Raw genomic sequence first — 26051 nt, forward strand, 5'->3', positions numbered from 1 at the left:
AAAAACAAAAACAATGCATATAAAGAGATGCATGATGCACAAATGCATGACAATGAAACATCTAATGCATGAAGTGTCCTACAAAGATCAAAAGAATTAGATCAAGGATCAAAAGAGCAAAAACTCAATCATAGGAACCCTTCCTCATCCAAATGAAATGATTTTTTAGAATGGGTGTCTCATGAGAAGTGAGATAAGGGTTTGAAGAATGAGAACCAAAGATGCACATAGACAAGGTGTTAAAAGCATTAAACTCTTTCTTTAACAACATGTTATTTTCACTCAAATCCGATTTACCCTTTTTAGCACAACTTCCAAGATTCTCAAGTTTCTCTTTTCTTTTAATTTTTTTAAGAGCTTGAAACTTAGAGTAATGAGGTCTAAGATGACTAAGGGCACTACAATGGTGACAAACAATGTGTTCAGGTCCACTAAGCCATTTAAGAAGGGATATAGCAACATGAGTTTGTTCTCTCTTTAACTTTGGGCATTAAGGTCTTATGTGACTGATCACACCACAATAGTGGCAACTAAGAACAAACTTAGATCCACTTAATTCCTTAGGATGGGATCTAAATAGAGGCTTTGACTTAATAGTCATTCTCTCCACTTTTTGATTTCTTTTATGTGGAGGAATGTACATCGATTTATTATTTGAGGTAAAACACACAATAGACACAAAATCGGGTACCACAACATGATTGTAACAAATATTTTCATCTTTTTTAACAATAAATTTAGCAATCAAACAATTGGCATGCATCTTAAGAGATTCATTTTCACATTTTAGCTCATCAACAAATTTGTTAGACAAAACAAGTTTAGCATCCAAGTCCATATTCAAACATTCAAACTCTTTCAACTTTTCAAGAGAATTTTTAGTAAGTTTCTTATATTTCTTAACCAATTTGTTGGATTCATTAAGTTTAGCAATCAACTCATAATTTTCACAAAATAACTTGCTCAAATTCTTTTGAAACTTCTTAACTTTTTATTTCAAGAGTTTGTCATTTGGAATATCAATAACAGCAAATGATTCAAGTAACATGTCATCACAATCATGTGGATTAACACTCTTAGAGGTATTTTCACAAACAAATAGCATGTTACAGTCACAAACATCCATAGAAGTATACAAAACACTGTCTATGGCAAAACACACATGGGGTCAAAATCACACTTAGGTAACGAAACCAACACAAGTGTACCCTCTTTGATACCAATTGAAAACTGGAAAATGTGTTAAAAACACAAGGGTTGTTTAGACCCCAATTAAAGGATTACGGCTCGATTAATTTTACTCTAACTTATTTAAGTGCGGAAACAAGAGTAAATGAAGTGCAAACAACCGATACTATTCTAGTTTAAAAATATGAACAACCAACAATAAAAGTAAAGCACAAGAGTAAGGAAAAAGAGAATGCAAACACAAGATAACACATCGATGTGTTATCGAAGAGGAAACTGAAGAACTCGGCGAAAAACCTCTCCGCCGCCCTCCAAACGATAATCGATCCACTAGACAATTAATTGGGATACATGGGTTAGCAAGAGACCCTCCAAGTCTAATCTACCCGATGTACCTAAGCCCTCAAAGCTCTTATGCCAACAAGACTTCTCGGAACTGTATCTTGTCTAACTTTTCGGATCCCACAATATGCCTGATTGCATACACCAAGCCTCACTGGCTTCATTTGGCAAATCCCCAAAACTTCCTAAGCTCTAAAACATTCTCTACACTCTGAATAGGTGTGAGTTGTGTTTGGGTACAAATCTCCTCTCGATGTATAACAATGCAAGAGGGAAGGAGAAGAAACTACAATGATTTCTCATTAAGGATGAGTAGCTCTCTCTCTAAAAGATGAGTGTGTGTGTTGTAGAAAACCTATCTAGGGTGTTTTTTTTTTCTAAATGGCATCTTCTATATTTGTGGGTAATGAGGGTATATATAGTATGGGTGAAGGGTAAAAAAGTCACTCTTAAAAATCCTCTAGGTAGAATGTTTTGCGACTATCTCGCGGGAATGCCTTACCCGCGAGACACTCGCGAAAACAACAGTCTGGCATGACTCTTCAGCTTCCAGTCATGTGCTCCTCACATGCCCTTTTCGCGGGAACTTTTCTCGCGAATTTTTTGCGAGCTAGTCGCGAAATGTACTGATCTTCATTTAAGCTTGAGTCTTCAACAACTTAATACTAAACTCAATACAATAAAATCTCACAAAATATAAGGAAATAAATTAAAGCAATTACAACACTTTTTGTCATGAAATAAAGCCAACATAAAATATAGTTGTAAATCATAACTTTACACTCACAAACAAGATTACTTATATTCCATTCATTTATTTTAAAAACAGCCAATTAAGGTTACTTAATTCCATTCCATTCCATTATTTTCAATTCATTTCCCTTACTTAAATACATTATATTCAATTTCCTTATGAACTCCCAAACGAAGCCTTAGATATTTGTTTATTAATCATAAAGTTTTTATGAGAAAAGAAAAAAATTAATTAATATTTTGACAACTTTTTCTATTCACCATAAAAGTAGTATTAAACCTTTTTAAAAATAATTTACTAACAATTGTTCTAAGTGCACCAATTAACATGACCCATTTTAATAACTAGCTAAAAGCTTATTCAAGTAATAGCAAGCTATTGACTATTTTTGAGTAGCTCCTAGAGATAACATCATATTATCTTTATGTCCTTGTTTTGTATTGATTCACGCATTTGCTTTGGCCTCCTTTACATTGTCGCATTAAGAGTCCGATTATTGCATGATTTTTTTTTTTATTTAAAAAAGAAAGATTAAAGTTAATAATAAAGCAATATTAATGTACCAATACTTTTTATCAAAGTTTATTATATATAAAATATTAAATTTATCATTAAGTTTATACTCCCTTTCTTGGGCTGGTATTTACAAGTTAAAGAATGCACTAAGAGGATATATTAACAAACTATTTTTTTAAAAAATTTAATGGGAAAAGAGAAAAAAAACAATTAATATTTTGATAATTTTTTCTATTTGTCATAAAAATAGTATTAAAATTAAATTAAAAAAATAGTTTATTAAGCATCCATTAACATGACCCTGTTTTTAATAACTAGCTAGAAGCTTATTCAAGTTTGCTGAGAGAAGAAATTAATAGCAAGCTATTGGCTATTTTTGAGTAACTCCTAGAGATAAACATCATATTATCTTTATGTCCTTGTCTCTCCTTTACATTATCGCATTAAGAGTCCGATTATTGCATGATTTAAAAAAGAAGAAGATTAAAGTTAATAATAAAGCAATATTAATGTACCAATATTTTATACCAAAGTTAAATATATATATATATATAATATTAAGTGGAAGATCAATATTTCTGAGTTGGAATTGGGTTTTGGGATTAAAGTTCTTAAAGACAAAGCCCGAAGCTTAAAATATAAAAACAGATTAAAAAAATAGAGTTTTTTTAATTCTTCTAAACAACGTGCCCCGAAAGCTCATCAATAGTACTACCACCACCACCATCTTTGCCCGTACACTGGATATTAGGTAGAGACAGCAAATGAGTCAAAAACCGCACACCAGGTGGCTCTGACTTGTATTTAGTTAATGAGATAATAATTAAATGTCATACCCTATTTCTCTCTCTCTCTGTTTTGGATTATTCTTAGGGCAACCCAACAATAACTTATATGTAGGTATAAAAGCAAAACCCCCCACAAAGGATGAAAATGACATTTCATGGTTTCCCTCCTATACCTCCCAATGTCCCCAACCAAGAGATCAGTGTCATTAAAAACCCACTCCACCAACCAAGCCCCAAATGCCCCTACCAGGCCAAACCAAATCAATACTAGTATTAGCATATGCTTTTATATATTCTCTACCTCCACTCTACTCTACCACCACTATAACTTTTCAGTTAGCCTTAGCCCACAACAAACAATGATACCTGTTATCACCATTTCTTTCTGCAACAAGTTTCATTATGAAAAATGCTACCACACACCCAACTCTACAAAATGTTTAACATGTTCTAGTGTCAATTAATGTACCTAATTTTCTTTTTCATTAAATTTTTGCGGTAGTTTATTGTGTAAGAGCTAAAATCCAATCACAAAATAACACTCAAGCAAGTTGTGAAATTAAGTGTTTGTTTGAGAACAATTTATCTAGCTTTTTACTGAAATTTTTTTGCTAAAAGTGTGTTAAAGTATATTTGTACCTTGAAAAAATTTTAAAAAGTGAGAAAATGAGAAAAAATGTGGGGTTTTGAAAAACTGTACATAAAAACTAAAAGCTAATGCTAAAAGTTGGTGCTAAACACACTCTAAGTATGAGTTCAAGTGTGGTCGTATGCATTTTGATTCACAATTATTGAAGAAATTATGGTGAAAAAAAGAGAAGTATTTTATTTTTCTTTTATATAAGATAGAAATTCTACTCTAATCTAATCTAAGTGTATATACATGCAAAACTCCCTATTGGAGACTTAAACCTCGGTCCTTACCTCCCACACCCCACAAACATTTAGACTTGTGTTATTGCTTCAGGGACGGTGTTATGTAAAGTCAGGGGGTTCATGAGCTAGCATTTTTTTTTTATAATATATAATATTTTTTATTTTTTATTTGTCTCTTTTAAAATAAAATTTTGAAAACACTAACCCTAAATTTTTTTTAGTACAATTGAAATAAGCTTAGATATGATTTTCTTAACAATATTTTGGTCTTTTAAACACACACACAAAAAGCCCAACAACAAAAGTAAAAAAAAAAAAAAAAAAAATAGATCTTAACAAATTTGAAATAAACTAATGGAAAATTCTTAGTTTACATTGTATATATAAGAATTACATTGTCTCTAAACAAATGTGATTTGTACATTCTTTGCAAATTTGTATAATATTGCACACATTTGTTTTGTCTACAATATAAATCTTACATTGAAAGTACAATATTAACATATCATTTTCCTAAAAAAATTGATAAAAGCATTTTAAATGTTAATAACTAAAGTTCACTTAATGAAAAATAATTAATATGTTTATTGTATTAAGAAATAATGTGCTAAATAAACTTATAGTTTATCTTTTATTCTTTTACTTATGTATACTATAGGAAAATTTGTAATAAGAGATCTTTGTAAAGCGCAAAATTCACATTTTACTCAAAAGACATTTTCTTATTGACCCCTTTAGAAGAAAAAAAAAAATACTGAAGCCGCCACTATATTGCTTAGTGTTTTTTTTTAAGTGATACATTATTACTTAATATTATTAATGGACAAAAAAATAATTTAAATAGTGAATTCAAATTATAACTGTGGGGCCAGAAAATCGGGTAGCCTTGGCCCACTCCAAGCCAGGCCCAAATGGCCCACGCCGAGGATGTTAGATGGGTCCGAAGGAAAAAGCGCGAAGACCAACCTCCGAGGAGCATATCCGAGGATGACCCTGTCCTTGGGCATCCGAGACCTCGGAAAAACACGAGGACCACCCCAAAGGACTCCTTGAACATCCGAGGAGGAGAGGACCCAGTGCTACGCGTCGGCGACAGGGACACGGCGAAGGAGCAAGCCTTAGGTTAGTTGTCACCTCCGCATTGAATGCGCTCACCTAACCCCCCTGGCCGCATTAATGGGAATGTAACCCCTTGGCAGGGCAACATCGATCATGAAGAGCCATTTGAGTATGGATAAGACCTCTGATAGGACGGAGGGTCAGAGCGGAGGCCAATGGATGATCAACAGAAGGACGGAGGAGAGAGAGAAAAGCTTTACTATAACTTTGAATGTTGTAATCACTGTTCACTTAATAAAACATCTCTTCGGACATTCATGCATGGAGTTGTTCAAGCATTAGTTCATGTTATCATCACTGCAAGTAACCTAACCAACCATTATGTACTTCATAACCAGCCTAACTCTCTCGCCCATTCTCTACAAATTTATTGTCATGGGTTCACTGGGCCTTCAACCCATATCTTTTGGGCTTGGGCTACCAAAACTGACCCTACAACAACTAGTAAGAATTTATAATCTAAAATTTATTATAAAAAATTAAATTAATAAAGATATAAAATTTTACCCATCCAATCTTAACACATTACATCATCATATTACATATTAAATAATAAACACAATCACACTTAATTAATTTTAATATCTATTTAAAAATTTAATTTAACTATAAATTTATTGATATATTATTATGTGTAGGAAAATATATTAAATTTTAAATAAAAATTTAATATGATAATCTAGATGTAAAATATAAAATTTTACATCCCACGTTCTTGCCAAATTCAAACTCTTATAAAAATGTTGTTTATCTGTCACTTCTCATGTCCAAAGTAAGGAGATCACATCAATAATAATGGGGTTTATTGGGCGAAAGAAGGGAGTTGGGTAAATAGTATTTATCGTACAACAAAGACACAAAGTCCTTTAAAAAAAACACGTGGTGCTTCAATGTGATGCAGCCGATGACGTCATCAACCCAGAAAGAAGAACCCTTATCCTAAACTATCATATCAAGTCCTGCCACGTGGCAAATCATGACAACTTGGGCCACACCCCCCAAAACCACCACGCACACCCTTTATTAATATTAATATTAATATTAATATTATTATTATTATTATTATTATTTTCTCGCGTACTCTAACTTTTTTTTCATTTCCCCCTCGTGCCAAAAAAAGAAGAACCGAGAAACATGACAGGTGGCAAATCCCTATTGGACAGCGTGAGAAGTAAATGTGGTACTACCGCACGTGATTATCCGAAGCTAAAAAAGTTTTGGATGTACGATGACCGTGTGGGGTCAGGGTAGGGGGGGGAGTACACACGGTGAGTGGACCCAGTTTCCGTGAAACCTGAAAACGGTGGCGCCACGAGAAACCGACACGTCATCATTAGCCTCAGTAAACAGCGCGTGAAAGAAAGACTTATCAATGCCAGTTGGCATTACTGGGTTATCCACTGGCCGACCTTATCCTCTTGCTTTTTTCTTTTTCTTTTTTTCTTTTTAAAATAAAAAATAAAAAAATATTTATAAAAATATTTTTTTAATTACTATTTCCTTTTCCTCCTTAAGAAACTGGTTATATTTTTGTATATATGAGAAAGAAAAGAAAGAAAGAGAGAGAGAGAGATTGGAATGTGACTATTGGAACAGAGAGAGGGGACAGAGAAAAAACCAAAAGAAACCCTAGAATTTCAAATTAATTAGGGCTGTTTTTGTCTGCTTCTGTTTTGGTTTTTGAATTTTCACCATTCAGATTGTTATTATCTAGGAGTGTTGTGTTCATAGATCTTTTGCTATTTTTGGATGTCAGATAGTTACTTGTGTTAAAGCTTTGATTTTTAGGAACTGGGTTTTTTTTTTTGGTTGAAAAATATTCGGTTTTTTTGTTAAATTAATTGTAATGATGTATTTTTCGTTGATACCCATTTCAGATCGTGGCCAGTTATAGTGATTTTGGGACAAAAGCAATTGTGGGTTCGGTTTAGAAATTTGAGATTTGGGGGTTATATACTATCTATAAAAAGTAGTTAAAGATGATGTCCAGATCGTATACCAATCTTTTAGATCTAGCTTCGGGGAACTTTCCGGTAATGGGTCGCGAAAAGAAGCGGCTTCCACGTGTAATGACCGTTCCCGGGGTTATTTCTGAGCTTGATGATGATCAGGCCAACAGTGTGTCGTCAGATGTTCCGTCTTCGGTCATTCAAGACCGTGTCATTATTGTAGCTAATCAGCTTCCTGTGAAAGCTAAGCGTAGGCCGGATAATAAGGGGTGGAGTTTTAGTTGGGATGAGGACTCATTGTTATTACAGCTGAAGGATGGTTTACCTGAAGATATGGAGGTTTTGTATGTAGGGTCTTTGAGGGTCGAAATTGATATGAACGAACAAGATGATGTGTCTCAGCTTTTGTTGGATAGGTTTAAGTGTGTCCCGGCTTTTTTACCGAACGACATTTTGAATAGGTTTTATCACGGGTTTTGTAAACAGCATTTGTGGCCACTCTTTCATTACATGCTTCCCTTCTCGGCAAACCATGGTGGGCGGTTTGATCGGTCTTTGTGGGAGGCCTATGTGGCTGCAAATAAGATTTTCTCGCAAAGGGTGATTGAGATTTTAAACCCCGAAGATGATTATGTTTGGATTCATGATTACCATTTGATGGTGCTGCCTACTTTCTTGAGGAGAAGGTTTAACAGACTGAGAATGGGATTTTTTCTTCACAGTCCGTTTCCTTCATCAGAGATATATAGGACATTGCCTGTGAGGGAAGAGATCCTGAAGGCACTTTTGAATTCTGATCTTATTGGTTTCCACACTTTTGATTATGCTCGACATTTCCTGTCTTGTTGTAGTCGAATGTTGGGTCTGGAGTATCAATCAAAGAGGGGTTATATTGGATTGGAATATTATGGAAGGACGGTGGGGATAAAGATCATGCCAGTTGGGATTCACATGGGCCAGATTGAATCTGTTTTGAGACTCGCAGATAAGGAGTGGAGAGTGGGGGAGCTCAGACAACAGTTTGAAGGAAAAACTGTGTTACTTGGGGTTGATGATATGGATATATTTAAAGGCGTCAATTTGAAACTGTTGGCAATGGAACAGTTGTTGAAACAGCATCCAAAGTGGCAAGGAAGGGCAGTTCTGGTACAAATTGCAAACCCTGCTAGGGGACGAGGGAAGGATCTTGAGGAAATTCAGGATGAAATAAGTTCAAGCTGCGAGAGAATTAACAAAACTTTTGGGCGACCAGGTTATGAACCGATCGTCTTCATTGATAGACCAATTTCTCTTAGTGAACGAACGGCGTACTACACCATTGCTGAGTGTGTTGTGGTCACAGCAGTGAGGGATGGGATGAATCTCACACCTTATGAGTACATTGTGTCCAGGCAGGGCGATTCTGGGTCAGAGCCAAGTTCAGAATTGAGTGGTCCTAAGAAGAGCATGCTAGTAGTATCAGAGTTCATTGGGTGTTCACCTTCATTGAGTGGTGCAATTCGGGTCAACCCATGGAATGTCGAAGCAACTGCCGAGGCAATGAATGAGGCAATTTCAATGAATGATTCCGAGAAGCAATTGCGCCACGAGAAGCATTATAGGTATGTGAGCACACACGATGTGGCATATTGGTCAAGGAGCTTTTTCCAAGATATGGAAAGGACTTGCAGGGAGCATTTCAGAAGACGTTGTTGGGGAATTGGTTTGAGCTTTGGTTTCAGGGTTGTGGCACTGGATCCTAATTTCAGAAAGTTGTCTATTGATGCCATTGAATCTGCATATATAAAGTCCAAACATAGGGCCATTCTTTTGGATTATGATGGCACGGTAATGCCCCAAACTTCCATCAACAAGTCCCCAAGTGAAGAGGTTATATCAATTATCGACATGCTTTGCAGTGATGATAAAAACACAGTGTTTGTGGTTAGTGGAAGAGGAAAAGATTCTTTGGGAAAGTGGTTTTCTCCTTGCAAGAAACTTGGAATTGCTGCTGAACATGGTTACTTCATGAGGTATTCTATTTTTTTAGTTTCTCCGTTATGTCAACACTTGTTTGCTGTCACCTATGTGCCTAATTGTATGATTTGTTAGGTGGCCTGCTGAAGAGCCTTGGAAGACCATTGGGCAGAGTAATGACTTTGGGTGGATACAGATGGCTGAGCCTGTTATGAAATTATATACTGAATCCACTGATGGTTCTTACATTGAAACCAAGGAGAGTGCTTTGGTTTGGCACCATCGGGATGCGGACCCTGGTTTTGGATCTACTCAGGCTAAGGAGATGTTGGACCATCTAGAAAGTGTTCTAGCGAATGAACCAGTTGCTGTCAAAAGAGGTCAATCCATTGTTGAAGTGAAGCCACAGGTAGATATCTTAACTTTAATATTGACTTTTATTCCGTCAAATGACTAAAATGTTAGAAATTTTTGTATGCTAAGTTTTGCTAGGTTCCTGCCTTAAAGCCACATCTATCCCTCTTTTATGATTGCTACTAGAATACGCTTTAAACCATGTTCATCCCGTTAGGCAAAAATTAAATTAAAAAACAAAAGAGGGAACGACCCAAACATAAAATGTTCCACTCACATGGCAGATTCGGTCATGGACTGTAGCCATCATTTCTCCATCTGATACTCTTTTACACTTATTATGTTATGCAAACGCAATGATGAAAAAAAGCAAGAAACAATTAGATTCATTGCCAATTCAATAATGTGACACGAGTATTATTGAAGTGGGATCAACCTTAATGCAGATTTAAGTGTTCTAATTTGACTTAACTAAGGGTTTATGCAAAAGTAACACTTTATACAGAAGATTAAATATTGTAGTTCCTTCTACACGATCAATACATTGCATAGGCTAAGAGCCTTGTAGCTCCTGGCATTGATATCCCCCTCTCCCACTTGTTGGAACAGTGTAACATTTTTTGTGTTGTGTCTTTTTATAAGTATTCCAGAGAGAGAGAGAGAGAGAACACAAAAGTAAAGCACCGGTGGCACAGTTATCTAGCTTCTTGTCAATATCCATATACCCCTTGGGGTGAATTAGTGAATTACCTAGCAAAAGAAAAAATCCCATCAGTGAGCAAATTGTTAGTCTTATCAATGCAAATATGAGTTTAATAATGTAGTATTTTTTTGGTTACACATCAGTAAGAAAAATATGCTTCCCTGGATCATTTATACCATGCTATGAGGATGCTATTAATATTTTCCTGGATCTTTAATGTCAACCTCCCTTGATTCAGGGTTCTTAGAAACAAACTATTTTGTAAAATAGAAAGAGACATAAATAAGTTTTTATCTCAAAACGTTCCTAATTAATACAATTAATTGCATTTCTAATTGTCTATGATTTATTATTATGGTGTTTTAGACCTGTGTTCTTTCATAATAAGTTCACCAGAGACTACTTGTGCCACTTTTTGTGCCTTGATTATACTCCCTTCCAGTCAAATATTGGAACTTCTATTGCTTAGTAAACATGATATTGGAATCTAACATATACTTTGGCTTTTAGGGAGTCAGTAAAGGCCTGGTTGCGGAAAAGATCTTTGCAGCAATGGCAGAGGGTGGCAAGCAGGCTGATTTTGTACTGTGTATTGGTGATGACCGATCTGACGAGGACATGTTTGAAATCATTGGAGATGCAATGACAAGTGGTGTTTTCTCCTCAAATTCATCCGTTTTTGCCTGCACCGTTGGACAGAAGCCAAGTAAAGCCAAGTACTATTTGGATGACACAACTGAGGTCATAAACATGCTTGAGGCTCTTGCTGATGCTTCAGACCCGTCACCCTCCCCAAGAATTGAAGAAGGATTTTCCCCTTGAAATCCTCCTCCATGGCTTTTCTAACTTCAATGTCTTCTCCTTTATGCCAATCGGGAAGAAATAACATGCCGGCCTGTGATTAAAGGTGATTATAATTTTCCTCTGTGTTTAAAGTAACTTGGTGGGAGAAACTTTATATGGCCTTCTTTCTGATCAGTTGGTGGTCATTTTGGAAACATCAACAGCCTGGATTTTTTCTGTGACATAAACAATGAAGGAGAAGTGTGCATAATGTGGGTTTTACTTTGGAAAACAGATTTTTTTTTTTTTTTAATTATTAATTTTTTTTTTTTTTGGGCATAAACTCAGACGTCTCAAAGGTCAATAGGACCGACCATATTTGTTCGTGGAGAACTGACTCGGAATTGCAAGAAATGCATGAATAATCATTGCATCACATACACATAAATTCTCTTCCCAGCCTGTGTAATACAATTGTCAACTGATCAAAGTAGGCCATGTTTCTCTCACCTTCATTAGCAGGGACAAGTAACTTTAATGTTGTGAAAGATGTTCAGGGGGGTAACAAGACAGGTTTCTGCCGAAGTAAACGCTCGGTTAGATAGATGAATAGTACATTGTTGTCTTTTATTATTATTATTATTATTATTTTTTCTTACCTTTCTCTTTGAATTTTTTGAGTGAATCTGTCTTGCCATTGTTACTTGGATAATTTCTTTTGCTTATTCTGTAAATTCTATAGCAAAAATTTTCATTTTAGTATTATATGCTTCCTACTTTTGGTCTTGTGTTTGACATGGACGACCTCAAAAATAGTTTACACGTGTTTTGGGGCCTGAAATGTATATGGAATACGTATCTTCCCCGTCTGGATTAAGATAATGCTCAAGAGAAGAACCTCCTTGTAGCAGATTTTAGTACAATGTAGGAGTTAATAAAAACCTAGCGATAATGGTATTTTTTTGTGGTGCTTTGTGTATGTAGTTTGAATTCCACCTCCTTCTGCCCCCACTATAATGTAGGAGTCTGCATTTCTGTTTATGTCAGCGGTTCATTGTTTCTTTTCAAAGATAATAAAAATATGCATCATATTTCAGGTCAAGCAGCTTTATTTATAATACATGGTGGTTATGAATCAATAGCTTGTCAAGTTGAATAGATTTTAGTTGTCATAGCTTATCCCCGTTGCTTAATTCTTTGTACGATTGCAAAGGTACCCATAATTAACCACTGTTCCTTACATTCATCAATACACTAATCAATTTTCTGAAATTCTGAGCTCACCCTTAAAATGATGTCAAAAAATATTTTTCAAACAAAATGTTTTTATTAGGAAAAGATCTCCAGAGAAAGTTTTGCTTCTTTTTTTTTTTTTTTTTTTTGAGAAACTGCTTTCTTTTTCATGGTTGCATTCTTGGCTGCAACTGAAAATTATTATTATTATTTTGGTAAAAAGTAAACTTCGTTCAAAACAAACTTAGAACCAGCAGCTACACTAGAGTCAGGACACATCCTGACATGACAAAGGGCATAAAGGTTCGACAGAAAACATCTAACAGATTAGAGGGGGAGAATCATAATACAAATAATCCAACCCAAGTATAGTCGAGATCCTAATCTAGCAAGAGCATCTGCAGTGAAGCTAGCTTGCCTGTAGCAATGAACCACCTTAACTTAAGGAACTTGAGAAAGTAGGAGCCTGCAATCAGCCAGTAACAAGGGAGGAATTAGTAGCATTCGACATGCCGGTACTATTAATTAACTCAACAACTACTTTAGCATCTAATTCTACTCTCTGGCGGTGCTGCCATAAGGTCCATATACCAACAACAACAACTAAAAAAAAAAAAAAAAAAGAGAGGATATTCCAAGGAATTGAAAGGGGATCAGCCTTAGCTTCCAATCTGCAATTACTTTCCAGCCAATTACGAAGATCTAGGGCGAATAAATCTGCACTAAAGGTTAGCTCCAAGGTTGATTCACAAATTGTGACATTTAAATATATATATATATATATATATATTAATTTCCCTTCCGGTCTTTTTCTTTCTAGTGAAGCAAACCAAAATTCTATGCTTTTCCAAGAGTTGATCAGATTTATTACCAAACTTTATTTATTTATTGGGATTTGATTTATTTAAAAACCTAGTTGTCATTTTCACCTTTTATGCTTTACAAATAGGAGGAAACAATTCTTCTCAAAAAAAAAAAAAAAAAAAAGTAAAGCGGAAGTATCTGGACTAGATAAAATGAGACAAGATAAAAAGAGTTGTGAATGCCTGTTTTTCTTTTTTGATGAGATGTATGCCTGTTTTTGAAATGCTTGTACAGCTGTATTGTATGTATAATATAATCCATTTTCTTGTCTCCGGAATTGGAATTCCAAACATTTTTCTTTCCTCTTTTTTTTTGTTGGCATGCAAAGCATTTTTCTATAAAGTTGCTTTTCAAAAAAAAAAAAAAAAAAAAACAAAAACAAAATCATTGGCTTTTGGATCCTCCACCCCAAACTGAAACTCTGCACAAATGCAGGCATCTTCTCCTGGTTAAAATTGTTTGTAAACCTCATCATAAACCCAGTTGGAGGAGGTGACTGTAGAAAGAGAAGGTGATGATCTTTGGGATTAGAGAAAGGTGTGAGATTTTTGGAAAATGATTAATAAAGTAACATGAGGGAGCTCATCAATTTTTAGAATATTAGTGGCACGATAATAGTAAATTGGTAATGACTTTCACCATTAGATTTTATGAAATCTATTATTAAAAAAATGTGTAATTTCATGAAGTGTACAACTTGAACTTATTTTATATTTATATGATTTTAAAATGGCATATAAAAATACAAAAATAAAAATATTTCATACCAATAAAAATCTGGTTACCAAAATGGAAGTTAAATTTTTTTTTGTCATCTAGCAATAAAAATCTACCTTAAAAACATTCAAAGTGAAGACTGTTAATTAAGAACAAAATAATCCTTCTTTCTTTTTACACAACACAAAATAGTAGAAGACAAAAGGACAAAAAGACAAAATATCATCAGATAATGTTTCAGTAATAATAAATCAATGCAGGGATTGTGTTGGGTTTATGAGCAACTGAGTGCTTTTAGGTCTGGCATTAGTTAGTTTGGGTGCAATCGTCATAGCAACAGATCTAGACTTGTTTTGGCAAATCGTGCAGTTTTCCATCATGGCTATCAAATTTGGGTGGAAGATAGTCCCCACATTTTTAGAAATCATGCTACTTCTAAGATATTTGTGTTGTTTGCTTTGAATGTAATGACTATTTCATTACAAAGAATAATAATTGTGCTATAAACAATAAATACTATTCAAAAAAAAATTCGAGAGATAATTACAACATGTTGCTAATCTTGCAGTTTTAACTCTTTTTCTCCTAGACCTCTAATGCTTTGTGCATGGAAATGTGCCAATTCAACTACAAGGTCTAGCTAAATACTATTCAAATTAGTTATTGATAAACTACCACTATTTAAAAGGACTCAAAGAATATACTAACAATTTTTTAATACTTAACCATTATAATACTTTTATCCTATTTGAGCAAGCTAGATAATGAAGCCTTGGTTTGATGCTTTTTGTAGTTATTATTATCATTATTATTTATAGATACAATAAGATTTGAATTTATGGTGTCCACTCCATAATGATTGTTCTTTACCATTAAGTTAATACCAATTGGTTTATTATGTAAGCAGAACTTAAACATAAGTTTCTTATTTGATTAAAAAAATCACAAATTGATCTAACTTGAACACACTATTGAGTAGTCATTTATCATTGTAGAATTAGCGAAAGCTAGGTTAGATGTTTGTTTGGTGCAAACTATTTTGGAAGATGATTGAAATGAAGGAAGGGTGGCAGGAATCCAAATAATAAGGAAAGCACCAAGGAAATGCAAAGTAAACTACTAATTTGTTAGTTCATTAACTTATTTACTTATGTATAACTTTTTAAAACCTTATTTTTTTCGAAGTAATAATTAAACAAGTTTTCAACAAAAAGTTAACCTAAATACACAAAGCCAGTGAAAATAAGTTCTCCCAAACAAGCACTAATCATCAAGTACACTTTAGAAAACAGAATAAATTAAGCATGCATGAATATAAGAATCATACAATGGCCAATGGGCATGAAAAAATGGGTCGCTTTCAAATTGAAGTTTTGTTGATAATCATCATTACAAGCTGTAAAATTAATTTGCTAAAGTTAATCTTTCAAACAAATGGAATTGATTATAAACTTGTCCAAGGATGTATTGACAAGAGCACATGTGAACCAAATTCTTACCCTCTTCCTAAATCAACATCACTAAAAGGAAAAAAGTTATCCTTGAAAGATGGTAATCAATTATGTAATTGATTGATGGGGTAGACTGAGCAAGAACAGTTCCCACGCCTCCAATGATGTTTGACACTGCCAAAATTTTATTATAAAAAAACATGAAATAAAAGCCACAGTAAATAGCTTCTAGAGGACAATAAAAACAACAAAAAATAGAATAAAAATGAATGGAGTTCAAGTTTCCTTTGGTGCACACGCAACATTGCTTAGAGGCAGAAGAAGAGTGCAAAAACAGGGCTGCAAAGATAAAAGGACATATAAAAAACCTTCAGTCAGATACTAAAACCAAAAACGCAAAGACTAAAACTAAGGACAGGATATCTAAAGAGAGGATTAGCATTATGTAAATAAAAAGTAAAAAACAGCATTGCAAGAAATGTAACATCTAAAAATAGAGCTTCTTTGAGTTTCAGGACTAAATTTGTCTGGCCAAAACAAGCCAACATTGCTCGGATAATGCAGTAATGTTGTGCTTGTGAGCAAGATCTGTACATTAATCAGATAATCTATATATTCAATTGAGGACATTAAATGTGCTCAATTAACCGAAGGATGGGGTAGAGATCTGTCCAAATGAAGCAGTCTCTCTAAGGGTAGAATTCATCTGCCCAGCTAAGGGTGCAGTAATAGGTGCATGAGGTGCTCCAGGAGCCAAAGCATGAGCGTAGATGTAAGGGACCGAACCAAATGCAGGCGAGCTCAATGTGTTATAAGGAGATGGGAATTGGATCTTGATGCAAGGCATGGTGACATTTCGAATATAGATGACATGGTGTGGTAAGTGATGTTGTCAAAGAGTAGTTTCCTGATGAGATATAGTCCCAGAGTGAAGCAGTAGGTTGATGCATCAAACAAAATCCCACAAGCAGATTAGACAAGCAACTGCCACCCGAAAGTCAAACTAATCACAAACATGGCTGAAAGAATCAATTCCATTTTCTGTTCAAAGCCACACAACTAAAACTTAATGTCAAAAATTTATAGCTTTTTTTTTTTTTTGGGGTGAGAATGTCACGTGTGAAGCTATTTCTGGTATGGGCAACTTCAAGCATTTATAGATACAACTTTATCCCCCAACTGTTAGTCCTCCCATCTTAATTTTTCTGGGAATTTCTTCAAGTAGACAGGCATGGCTGATATATAGACAAAGTTTCCAGGTTGTGCACAAACAAAGTTATTTACTGTGAGCGTTGCGGTGTAAGCTGCTATTCTACTTCCTCCATATTGTCCAACAAAAACTCACAATCCAAAATAGTGCCCCCAGATGCTGCAGTCATAGTCTGAATTCCTACTCTAGTTTGTCAGATAATCAGCAAAACAAAAGGCCAGAGTAGAAACTACAATAGCTTCTAACGCTCAGATTTGCAATGCTTTAAAAAAATAATAGAATAAAATAAAATCCTTCACAGTACATGTTGCATAATTACAGAGTTATGAAAATACTCACTAAGTGAGGACATCTGAGTTCCAGAAATAGACAAAAAAGACTAAAAGTTCCGAAAAGATTGGTCCCAAATGACACAACAAGTAGATTGACACAAATCAGGAATGGAGCCAACACCAAAAGCTGGGGTAGCAGGAGCACCAAAAGAAAGATGAAGAGCTGCTGGCAATCTGTAAAGCTATCCCAACTGGACTCAAAGCACAGTATGCCGGGGCACTTGAAGCCCAAAATGAAAAGGCTAGCTATTTGAAGCCTGAGAAGCTGTCCCAGATTCTAAGGTTGATGCAGCAGACAGACCAAATGTTGCACTAGGGCTAACTAATGTTGAAGTCATTTTGGCACAAAAAATTGATGTCTTTGAATAGGTAACATCTGAAGCAGCTGTAGTGCCAAAAGTCTGGGTGCTAGCATCACCAGGCTGGCTTATGAGTCAAAGAAGGCAGATGAACCAAAAGGCACACTTTTCTCACATAAAAAAAAAGGTTGTAATCGGTGCACTAAACACACACCTTTGATGGATTTGAGAGAGGTGATTGCTAGGAAATCTTACCCCCAACTTTGTTTTGGAGAGCCTGATTCCATATTCAAACCTGCAACCAGTCATTTTTGGTGGAAAGCAATGTTTCCCATGTAGAAGAGATCCTAAAAAGATAATAAAAAATTTCAACCACATGAAAAAACATTTTAATAAAAATATATATTATGACTCAGAAGGGGCCCCCGGGGGGGGGGGGGGAGAGAGAATAAAAATAAGTGAATCACTGAATCTGTATTTAATCACTGAAGCTCCACGTATACAGAAAAGGAGAAGGAAAGAAGACAGCCATGTCATATAACAATGAACATGCATTTTCTACTAAAATTTTGATTAAAAAAATGTAAAAGTTATCAGTTTCTTGTGCCAAAATCACCCACCAATTCATTCAATGACTAAGGTAGAAAAAAAATGCCTTTCTCAAGTATCAGTTTAGACTCAAGCTCAACAAAGTTTCAAGCCAAAAAAAGGGGGAAACAAAAGGTCCCAGACCACAAGAGAGTCATAAAGATTAGAGTGAACACAATTGATCACACTGAATGTCCATTTTGTCGCCACTTCTTGCATAACCACTGCTAATGAATACATGATGTCTAAACAGAACCCATTGAATTCAACCAATGCAAGCTTCCAACATAAAAACTTGAGTATTGGGCTAAAATGTCAGAATCAGTTAGCAGTTGCTTATCAAGCTACCATTAAAGTTATTTTTCTTTTTTAAGGTTAAAACCGGTTGTGAACTTATTAGAGGCAATACACTACAACCACCATTAAAAAAAATACTCATAACGAGGACATTTTAAGCATGAATAACTCAATTAGCAGAAGATAAAACATAGTGAAAAGATTATCAGATAGATGTAGTGAATTGAGGAGGTCATTAACAACCTTCAGTTACATGCATAAATGAATTGAATTTGTGAAGCAAAGATCACTGTCATAATGAAAAAATCAAAACTCACACAAATGTGTGTGATACAATACATACTCATACACATAGAGATACACATAACAAGGCACCCTTGAACAGTTAATGAATGCGCATGCCTTATAGGCTCCAAAAGAAAAGAAATAACCAGTATTTTTTATAAGTAGAAACAACCAGTATTAATTACATACATTTACAGTCTATGTGCTCTAAAAACACAATCAAACATGCATTCTTAAACTCACATTCATTGATAATTTTGGTAAGTAACGAAAATTTTATTGATCAAAAAAGGAAGTACCTGTGTACAGCAGGGGTGTACTCAGGGAGCAGAACAAACAAAATAAGCAGACTATTCAAATTACAATGCTCAAGCATATCTAGAAAATTAGAACATGGAAGAGGATAAACAGCAACACTTCGGATTGATTGATAATTGAAGAGAGTAAAGTATATTTGATGATTAAAATAATAGCCCTAATTACAAATGATTTTACTAAAAGGTTGTTCAAGGTTTACAACCTTGTTTCATAGAATAAACAAAAGAATGTACACAAGCATCTCATACAGGAGCATATTGCACATTCATCCAGAAATTTGAAAGGTAAACAAAACAGTAGACTGCCAATTTTGTGTCATATCCATTCACTATCAAGCAATGAATAATATAGAAGAAACCCCATTTTTTTCTCAAAAATTAGATAAAACTCTTTATGATATTTGAAGCCAGAAAGGGGAAGGTGGTATGAACACAAGATACTGGCCTTCAATTACACATACTTAACGACGCAAGAAGACAGCCTAAGCAGTGAATTTATTGATGAGCCTACTACCACTTGTGCCTAAGGCTTAGTCAATTAATTTTGAGGGATGCCCCAGTGGTTTCAGTACCTCTTGTGTAGGCTGGCCACAAAGGTTTGAGTCCCACCAGCCCCCCTACCCCCTATTTACCTAGCAAAAAAAAAAATTCCTTGAGGATTTAATTCGTTTTCTTACTAGGTTAGTAGATTTAATATCATTTGTTAGAAATGTTACTTTCCTTATTAAGATAATAAGGCTGAAACTCAATTTGAAGAACCTAAGGCTCAGTACTATAGAATTGTTTACAATTTGCTTGAGTAGTAAAATGCTAAAATTTATTGGTGGCATTTCTCCTTTGATAGTTTGGTGCTAATTCCTAGGTTCTGTTTTCTCTTGCTTGGTGTTAATTCCAAGCAAGTCTATATGTTGATTCCTAGGTTTATTTTTATTTTTCTGAAATTCTATGAGAATTCTGTACTGCATCAAGAAGACAACAAGTTAAACCCAAATGAATTTATAAATTTAGAGAGAGCAGGGTCAGAGCATAGCAGGCTAGTCAATGAGTTTGTAGTTTCTACAGAGCATAAGATAGATGACTGATTTTTAATTTAATTACACTTCTCATGATGAATAATATGTAGTGCTGCAAATAAGTTTAGTTACATTTTAATGCAAATCAAGCTTCAGCTAAACTTTTATTTACTCTATTGCAGATATCCAGTTAAATGCAGCAGTCTTTTTCATCTTTCAAGAAGGAAGCCAGTGGATATGCATTTTGGAATAGAAAACTAAAGTAGAAATGAAATCCAATTATATTCATGTCCAAAACATCTTTGCCCATCTGAACTAATCGACCATTTCAGCACCAACAAAAAAAAAAAAAAGGACATCTTTTGATAGGTAAGAAATATTTTATTAAAAAAATTCTACTTTATTTATAAAGAAAACGAAGCAGCATATAGAATTACATCAAAAGGAATTATATACAAAAAGACAATAATTCTATGAACCATGCAATGGAATTACTATTTGTAAAGCCCCATGCTTGAGACCACTTATATATGGAATTAGTGAAGCTTGCTGCTAATAACTGGCTCCCCGTAAAATAGAGATCATAGAACAGGGCATAATTACAAGTAATGCAAATAAGAAAAGGAAAACAAAAATCTCAGACTTGGACTCTAACCAGAAGAAGATGAAGAAGAGCCTCCAAACGCAGGAGCTGAAGAAGCACCCAAGGCACATGTTGAGCTTCCAGGACCAAAAGAGTGGGCTCCTTTCTGTGAAAAATAAAATTGAAGATTCCTGAGTTGCCCCAACAATTCCAGTTGAGGTTCCAATCAGTTATTTATACTCACGAGACTCCAGCAAGAGTATTTACTGCCTTTGCTTTCCCATTTACAAGAATATCATAAGTAATCTCATCAGGTACAAGACCTCTGTCAAGCATCTCATCATGTAGTCTAAAAGCTTCTTGCAGATTCCCGTCCTTGAAGTGTCCAGCAATCAAGGTATTATAAATAAGAACACTAGGAGTCATGCTCTTCCCATCCATGTCTTCCAAAATCTTGCGTGCATTATCTAGCTGTCCTTTGTTACACAGGCCATTTATTAGAACAGTATATGTAATGATGTCTGGCACAATACCCTTGGAAAGCATCTCCGAGTAAAGATCTGATGCAAGTGGTAATTTCCCATCTTTTAACAATCCATCGATCAATGTAGTGTACGTTTGCAAATCACACAGAATTCCCTCATTTATCATTTTCTTGTGCAAGTCAAGGGCTGCTTCCATGTTATCTAGATTCCTAAAGCCACTAATCATGCTATTGTACACAACTGTATTTGGAGACAAACCGACTTCACGAAGTTCAGAAAAAAGTTCACGTGCACTTTCCATGTCTCGNGAAGAGTTTTGGTGGCAGAGATCGAAGACTAGAGATGGCAAATGTTGTTGTAACCCAACTGAGTTTGTGTGCTCATAAAAAAATACAGAGAGCATTTATAGCTAGATTGACTTGGGTAACAGAAAGTTCAAAGTTGATGTTGACTCCAACTTTCTGACTGTTGCCGTAATGGATGGGCATTGGGGTCATGTAATTTTGGGCAAAATTACATCGTAAATTTCAGAATGAGTTGCTACGTTTATCGGATTGAGATGAGGCACAATTCCTCATATTTTTCTCACACAAATTTTTACTTCTTTCATTTTTTTTTTTTTTTTTTACTTTAACATTTTTTACCTTTTCTTATTTGAGGATTAAGATTAAAAGTAGATTTTTTTTTAGCTCGCAATCTCTTTTTTTTTTGGATAATCTTTAGCTCTCAATCTCAGTCACGTACAATGATACAAAGGCTATTGAATACGGTGCAAGTGCAATACAGCCAATACTTATCTCAATCCACATTTAGCTCACTGGGGCCATAAAGAGTTACGTGGGTGCCTCTAGACTTTTCGATTTTAGTGATATCTCTCTCTTTTCCATGATTTCTTTTTGACAAGTCTAATAGAAAACCAAAATTACAATAAATTTCAAACCTATCAGAAGTTGTTAATAATAATAATAATAATAATAATAGTAGTAGTAGGTGAAATTAAGAGAAATTAAAATTAAAATTTTAAATTAGAGTTTCAATTTTGCATCATGTGTCTTAAATTATTTATTCTTAAAAATTTTTATTTTTTAATTTTAGAATCAAATGTGGAACCACATCATAAATATTCATCCAAGTGAGTTATTAAGTACAAAAACCAATGAGTCTAAAATAAATTAATCATAAAAAAAGTATTTCACAATAATTTAAAAAAATGGATAATTTACATTTTATACTTAATAATATCCTTACAAATTTTTTTAAACAGTTAACAAAATATAAAAATAACTATTAATAGTATTTAAATTATATATAGGAATTATATTATGCATCTTATTGTATATTTTTAAGTGTATCCATGCATATGCATAGAGTTACAAACTAGTTGTAAATAATAAAGTAGTGCTATGGTACATTCATATGAGAATCGATAATAATCTGTCAACTTAATAGGTGTGAAAGTTGTTGTTAAAATTATTGTGCATGTAGGATTGGTCTTTCTGTTAAAAGGAAAGAGCGATATATTTTTGGGTTTGGCTTAGGTCAATTTGCTCACTGGAATTGACATATTAAGACAAGATGTTTAAAATTAGGCATGTGTCTATATTGTGTCTCATCTATTAAAAATGAAAAAGTTTCTCTCCAAACTAATTTTGAGAGAAACCGTTCAAATTCTTCATATATCTTTTTATTGAATATAAATTTTGAAAATCTAATCATTGAATTGTATATTCTTATTATATTCTCCATGCATGCGAAATTTCAAAAAAATAAAATAAAAGATCAATATCTACCTCATCAATCAAATGTTTAAATTTCATATTTTTGGGATCTAAAACTATGTATAAAAAATAAGTTTATTGATCAAATAGTAAATAATATCCGGTTTTAATGAGTTTTGATATGTGTATTAAGAATATAAAGAACATGTCGTTTAACAATTAGATTTTCAAATTTTACATTCAATAAAAAAATATAGAATGAGTTTGAAGAAATTTCCTCCAAACTAGTTTAGAGATAGAGAAACCTTGTTCTAAAAAAATGATGGGCCTAGGTGGAAAACTCCAACCACCCCTCATCTTTATTTGTGATAGATAGGTTTGAATTTCAACCTTTAATGTCCACTTTATGATAATTGCTCTTGTTATCAGACTAAAACACCAATCGATTTTTTATATAAATGGAATTTGAACCCCAAATCTTTTTTTTTTTTTTTTTTTGGAAGAGAAAACTAGTCTTTCATTCATCATTAAGTCGAATAGGATCAACCTTAGATCTCTTAATTATTTGATTACAAGAAATTTTATCAATTAAGCTAATTAAAACCCACATTCCATTTTCTTTTGTTTCCCTTTTCCTTCTAACAAAATAAATATTCACCTTTTACTCTGCTTTTATTTTTATATTTTTTTCCCCTTTTTATTGCAATAAATAAATAAATAAATAAATATATATATATACTTTTATTTTTATATTTTTTTCCCCTTTTTATTGCAATAAATAAATAAATAAATAAATATATATATATATATATATGTCATAGGTTGGATACCATGTGTTTAGGATAGTTGAAAGATTGAAAATAATATTGTTAGAACTAAATTGATTCTAAAACTTTTTTTTTATTTGATTGATAATTCATATTTTCAGGAAAACTAATTTTGTTATCCATAATATTGCTAAATACCTCCTTTTGCGTAATTGTTAAGAACGAGATGGGCTTATCTTGGTTCCTCTTTTTTGTTTTTGTTTTTTTTTTTTTTTTTTCTCCTTCCATTTAATGAGAATTATTATTCAGGGGAAAAAAAAGATAAGAAAAAACATAGCTACGATATAATGAATAGTGATCACCATATGGGTTTCATAAAGTTGCCAGATTGGCTCTTTTTAATAACATCACGGCTGGGAGTAGTCCCCATTTCATTCATTCCAAAATTTTGATTTTTTGCCCTCATGATAAAGATAGAGGTTAATCCCTGTTGTACTCCTTTTCTCGCTCTTACTTTTTTTGCCCTTTACTTTCTTTCTCTTAGGGTTGTAATATTTGAACTACAAAGAGAATTATGACTACTTCAACTTGCACACTAACGGAGTATTAGATAAAAAACAAACTTCTATTAGAGTTATAAAACAGATTTAATCTTCTTTAGGACTATTTTTTTTTTCCAAAAAAAAAATAAAAAGATATATTTTAACAAAGAGGTTGACTACATCATTTATTGTATCTTTAGTAGATGTTACAGGGAATCTAATTTTGCAGCCCCATGTGCTGGGGCATGAGTTAGTGTACTTTTGAAGGCCATCTTCCAGAAGGCTCGTTCCCTGCAAGGATATTGGTGGTCCTTCATGAAGATTGTAAGGATTAGATTGTAATATATTTCCTTTCTAGAAAATTAAAAAAATTAAAAAAGAAATAAAAGAAATGAATAGGGTAGCAACTATATTCCAAGAGATTTTGATGCATGTGTGGGATGATTTCACTTGATGAAATCTAGTTGAGTTATTAATAAACAAATGATACTCTTACACTCTGTTTTTTTTTTTTTTTTTCAACTTTCATGTTTCAAAATGGATATATTTTTAAGCTGTGGTAAAGGTAAGTGTCTGTACTGTAAGAGAACATTTTCCCTAAGACTATTTAAAGTTCAATGTTCTCGCTCATATTATAGGGGTTAGTAGCATTAAAAAAAAAATGTTTAGAAGCCTAGAGGGGAAAGAGTTCAAATTGAAGGTTAATTGACAGCATATTGTAACTGTCTAAAAAAATCAATGATTTCAATGTTATTTTATGAACCAATAAAAAAGGACCAAAAAGAGAATATTTATAGACTGACAAAAAAAATATTTTTTGGCCACACTTTATACACATTTATTTTAAGCTGTACCTTTAGAAACCATTTCATAAAATAATTTCAAATGAATCCAAAATGTTTTCCCATTTCAAACAAGTTCCTTTTGGGTGTACGTATCGAAGCAAACTAAATTATGTTAAGGTAGACTTGGGTTCATGCCTAGTGCTTAATATGCACTTAAAAAAATCATTTAGTCTTAGGCTTTTTTATTTTATTTTTGTGACTTTTACAATAATTTTAAGATCAATACATTAATAAAAAAATTTTAAAAAAAAAACCTAAAACCTTTAGTCCCTTTTTTATTTTTTTTTTATATACAAGATAAAAATTCTATTTTAACCTAATCTAAATGTATATGTATGGGAAGTTCTCTCTTAAAGACTTGAACCCTAACTCTTACTCTCCACACTCTACAAGTATAAAGTGAAACCTTTAATACTAAACCGTGTATCCTATAAAGCTTAATCCCTTTAACCTTATCCTCTGAACTTTTGGTAAGAATCGGAACCTACCAAAAGGTCCAAAATCTTTATCAAAAGCTTGTGTTCAGAGAGTCAAAAGTAACCTAAAAAAGCTAAGCATTAAATTCTACAAATTCCTTTAAAAGATTTCTTAATAAACTATTTTTAGAAATTTATATGAAAAATTGAAAAAATTATTAAATTTTTTTTTTCATAATTATTTTTTCATAATTTGTTAATAAATACTTTAAGAATATTCATTAATTAGACCCTTAAAAAAAAAAAGATATTTTAGCATTTTCAAGAAATATGTTTCCCTTTTCAAATAAAAAAATGATTTTAGTTAAAAATTTTACCGGTCTCTCTCGCAATTTATTACTATCTCATTTAATTGATTTTAATAATTATCTTATGCATTTGGTGTTTAATATATAATCTCTCTCTTTTTCCTTTTGTCATAACTCATAAGCATGATATCTCTTTTCACAACTATGTGGTGATCTACATATCCCCCATATTGTGAAAAAAAGAAGATATGTATGCCAGATAATCTTTCCTTCTCTTCTTCCTAAGGTTTTCTTCTAACAGTAATTAGCAAGTAACTCTAATTTACTTCATTTCTATTGGTTCTCCTTCATCTATCATTGTATCTCCAATATTGGTACAAATAGGAAAGGAGTTAATCACTGTCTCTCCAAACTTGAGTTCTTATTAGCTAGCTTTATTTTAATAAATTTTCA

General features: G+C 33.4%; 2 protein-coding genes across 3 annotated transcripts; one reads left to right on the top strand and one right to left on the bottom strand.

Moving 5' to 3' along the window:
• The first annotated feature begins 7437 nt into the window (after window positions 1-7437).
• On the top strand, window positions 7438-12000 carry LOC111987561 (probable alpha,alpha-trehalose-phosphate synthase [UDP-forming] 7). The gene is made up of 3 exons (XM_065766812.1): window positions 7438-9544; window positions 9624-9897; window positions 11056-12000. Exons 1-3 carry the CDS (start codon window positions 7563-7565, stop codon window positions 11365-11367), a joined length of 2568 nt encoding a protein of 855 aa, XP_065622884.1. The 5' UTR covers window positions 7438-7562; the 3' UTR covers window positions 11368-12000.
• Window positions 12001-15574: 3574 nt separating this feature from the next.
• On the bottom strand, window positions 15575-21305 carry LOC111987592 (pentatricopeptide repeat-containing protein At3g54980, mitochondrial). Of its 2 annotated transcripts, none has more exons than XM_065766810.1 (2): window positions 20590-21305; window positions 15575-15932 (listed from the first exon to the last, which is right to left on the bottom strand). In XM_065766810.1, exon 1 carries the CDS (start codon window positions 21301-21303, stop codon window positions 20758-20760), a length of 546 nt encoding a protein of 181 aa, XP_065622882.1. In that variant the 5' UTR covers window positions 21304-21305; the 3' UTR covers window positions 15575-15932; window positions 20590-20757. The 2 variants fall into 2 exon arrangements, with proteins under 2 accessions (XP_065622882.1, XP_065622881.1); XM_065766809.1 differs by lacking the exon at window positions 15575-15932 and adding an exon at window positions 17057-17781.
• Window positions 21306-26051: the final 4746 nt, after the last annotated feature.

Source organism: Quercus suber, unplaced genomic scaffold, assembly GCF_002906115.3.
Source record: "Quercus suber isolate HL8 unplaced genomic scaffold, Cork oak 2.0 scaffold_746, whole genome shotgun sequence".
Lineage (NCBI taxonomy): Eukaryota > Viridiplantae > Streptophyta > Magnoliopsida > Fagales > Fagaceae > Quercus > Quercus suber.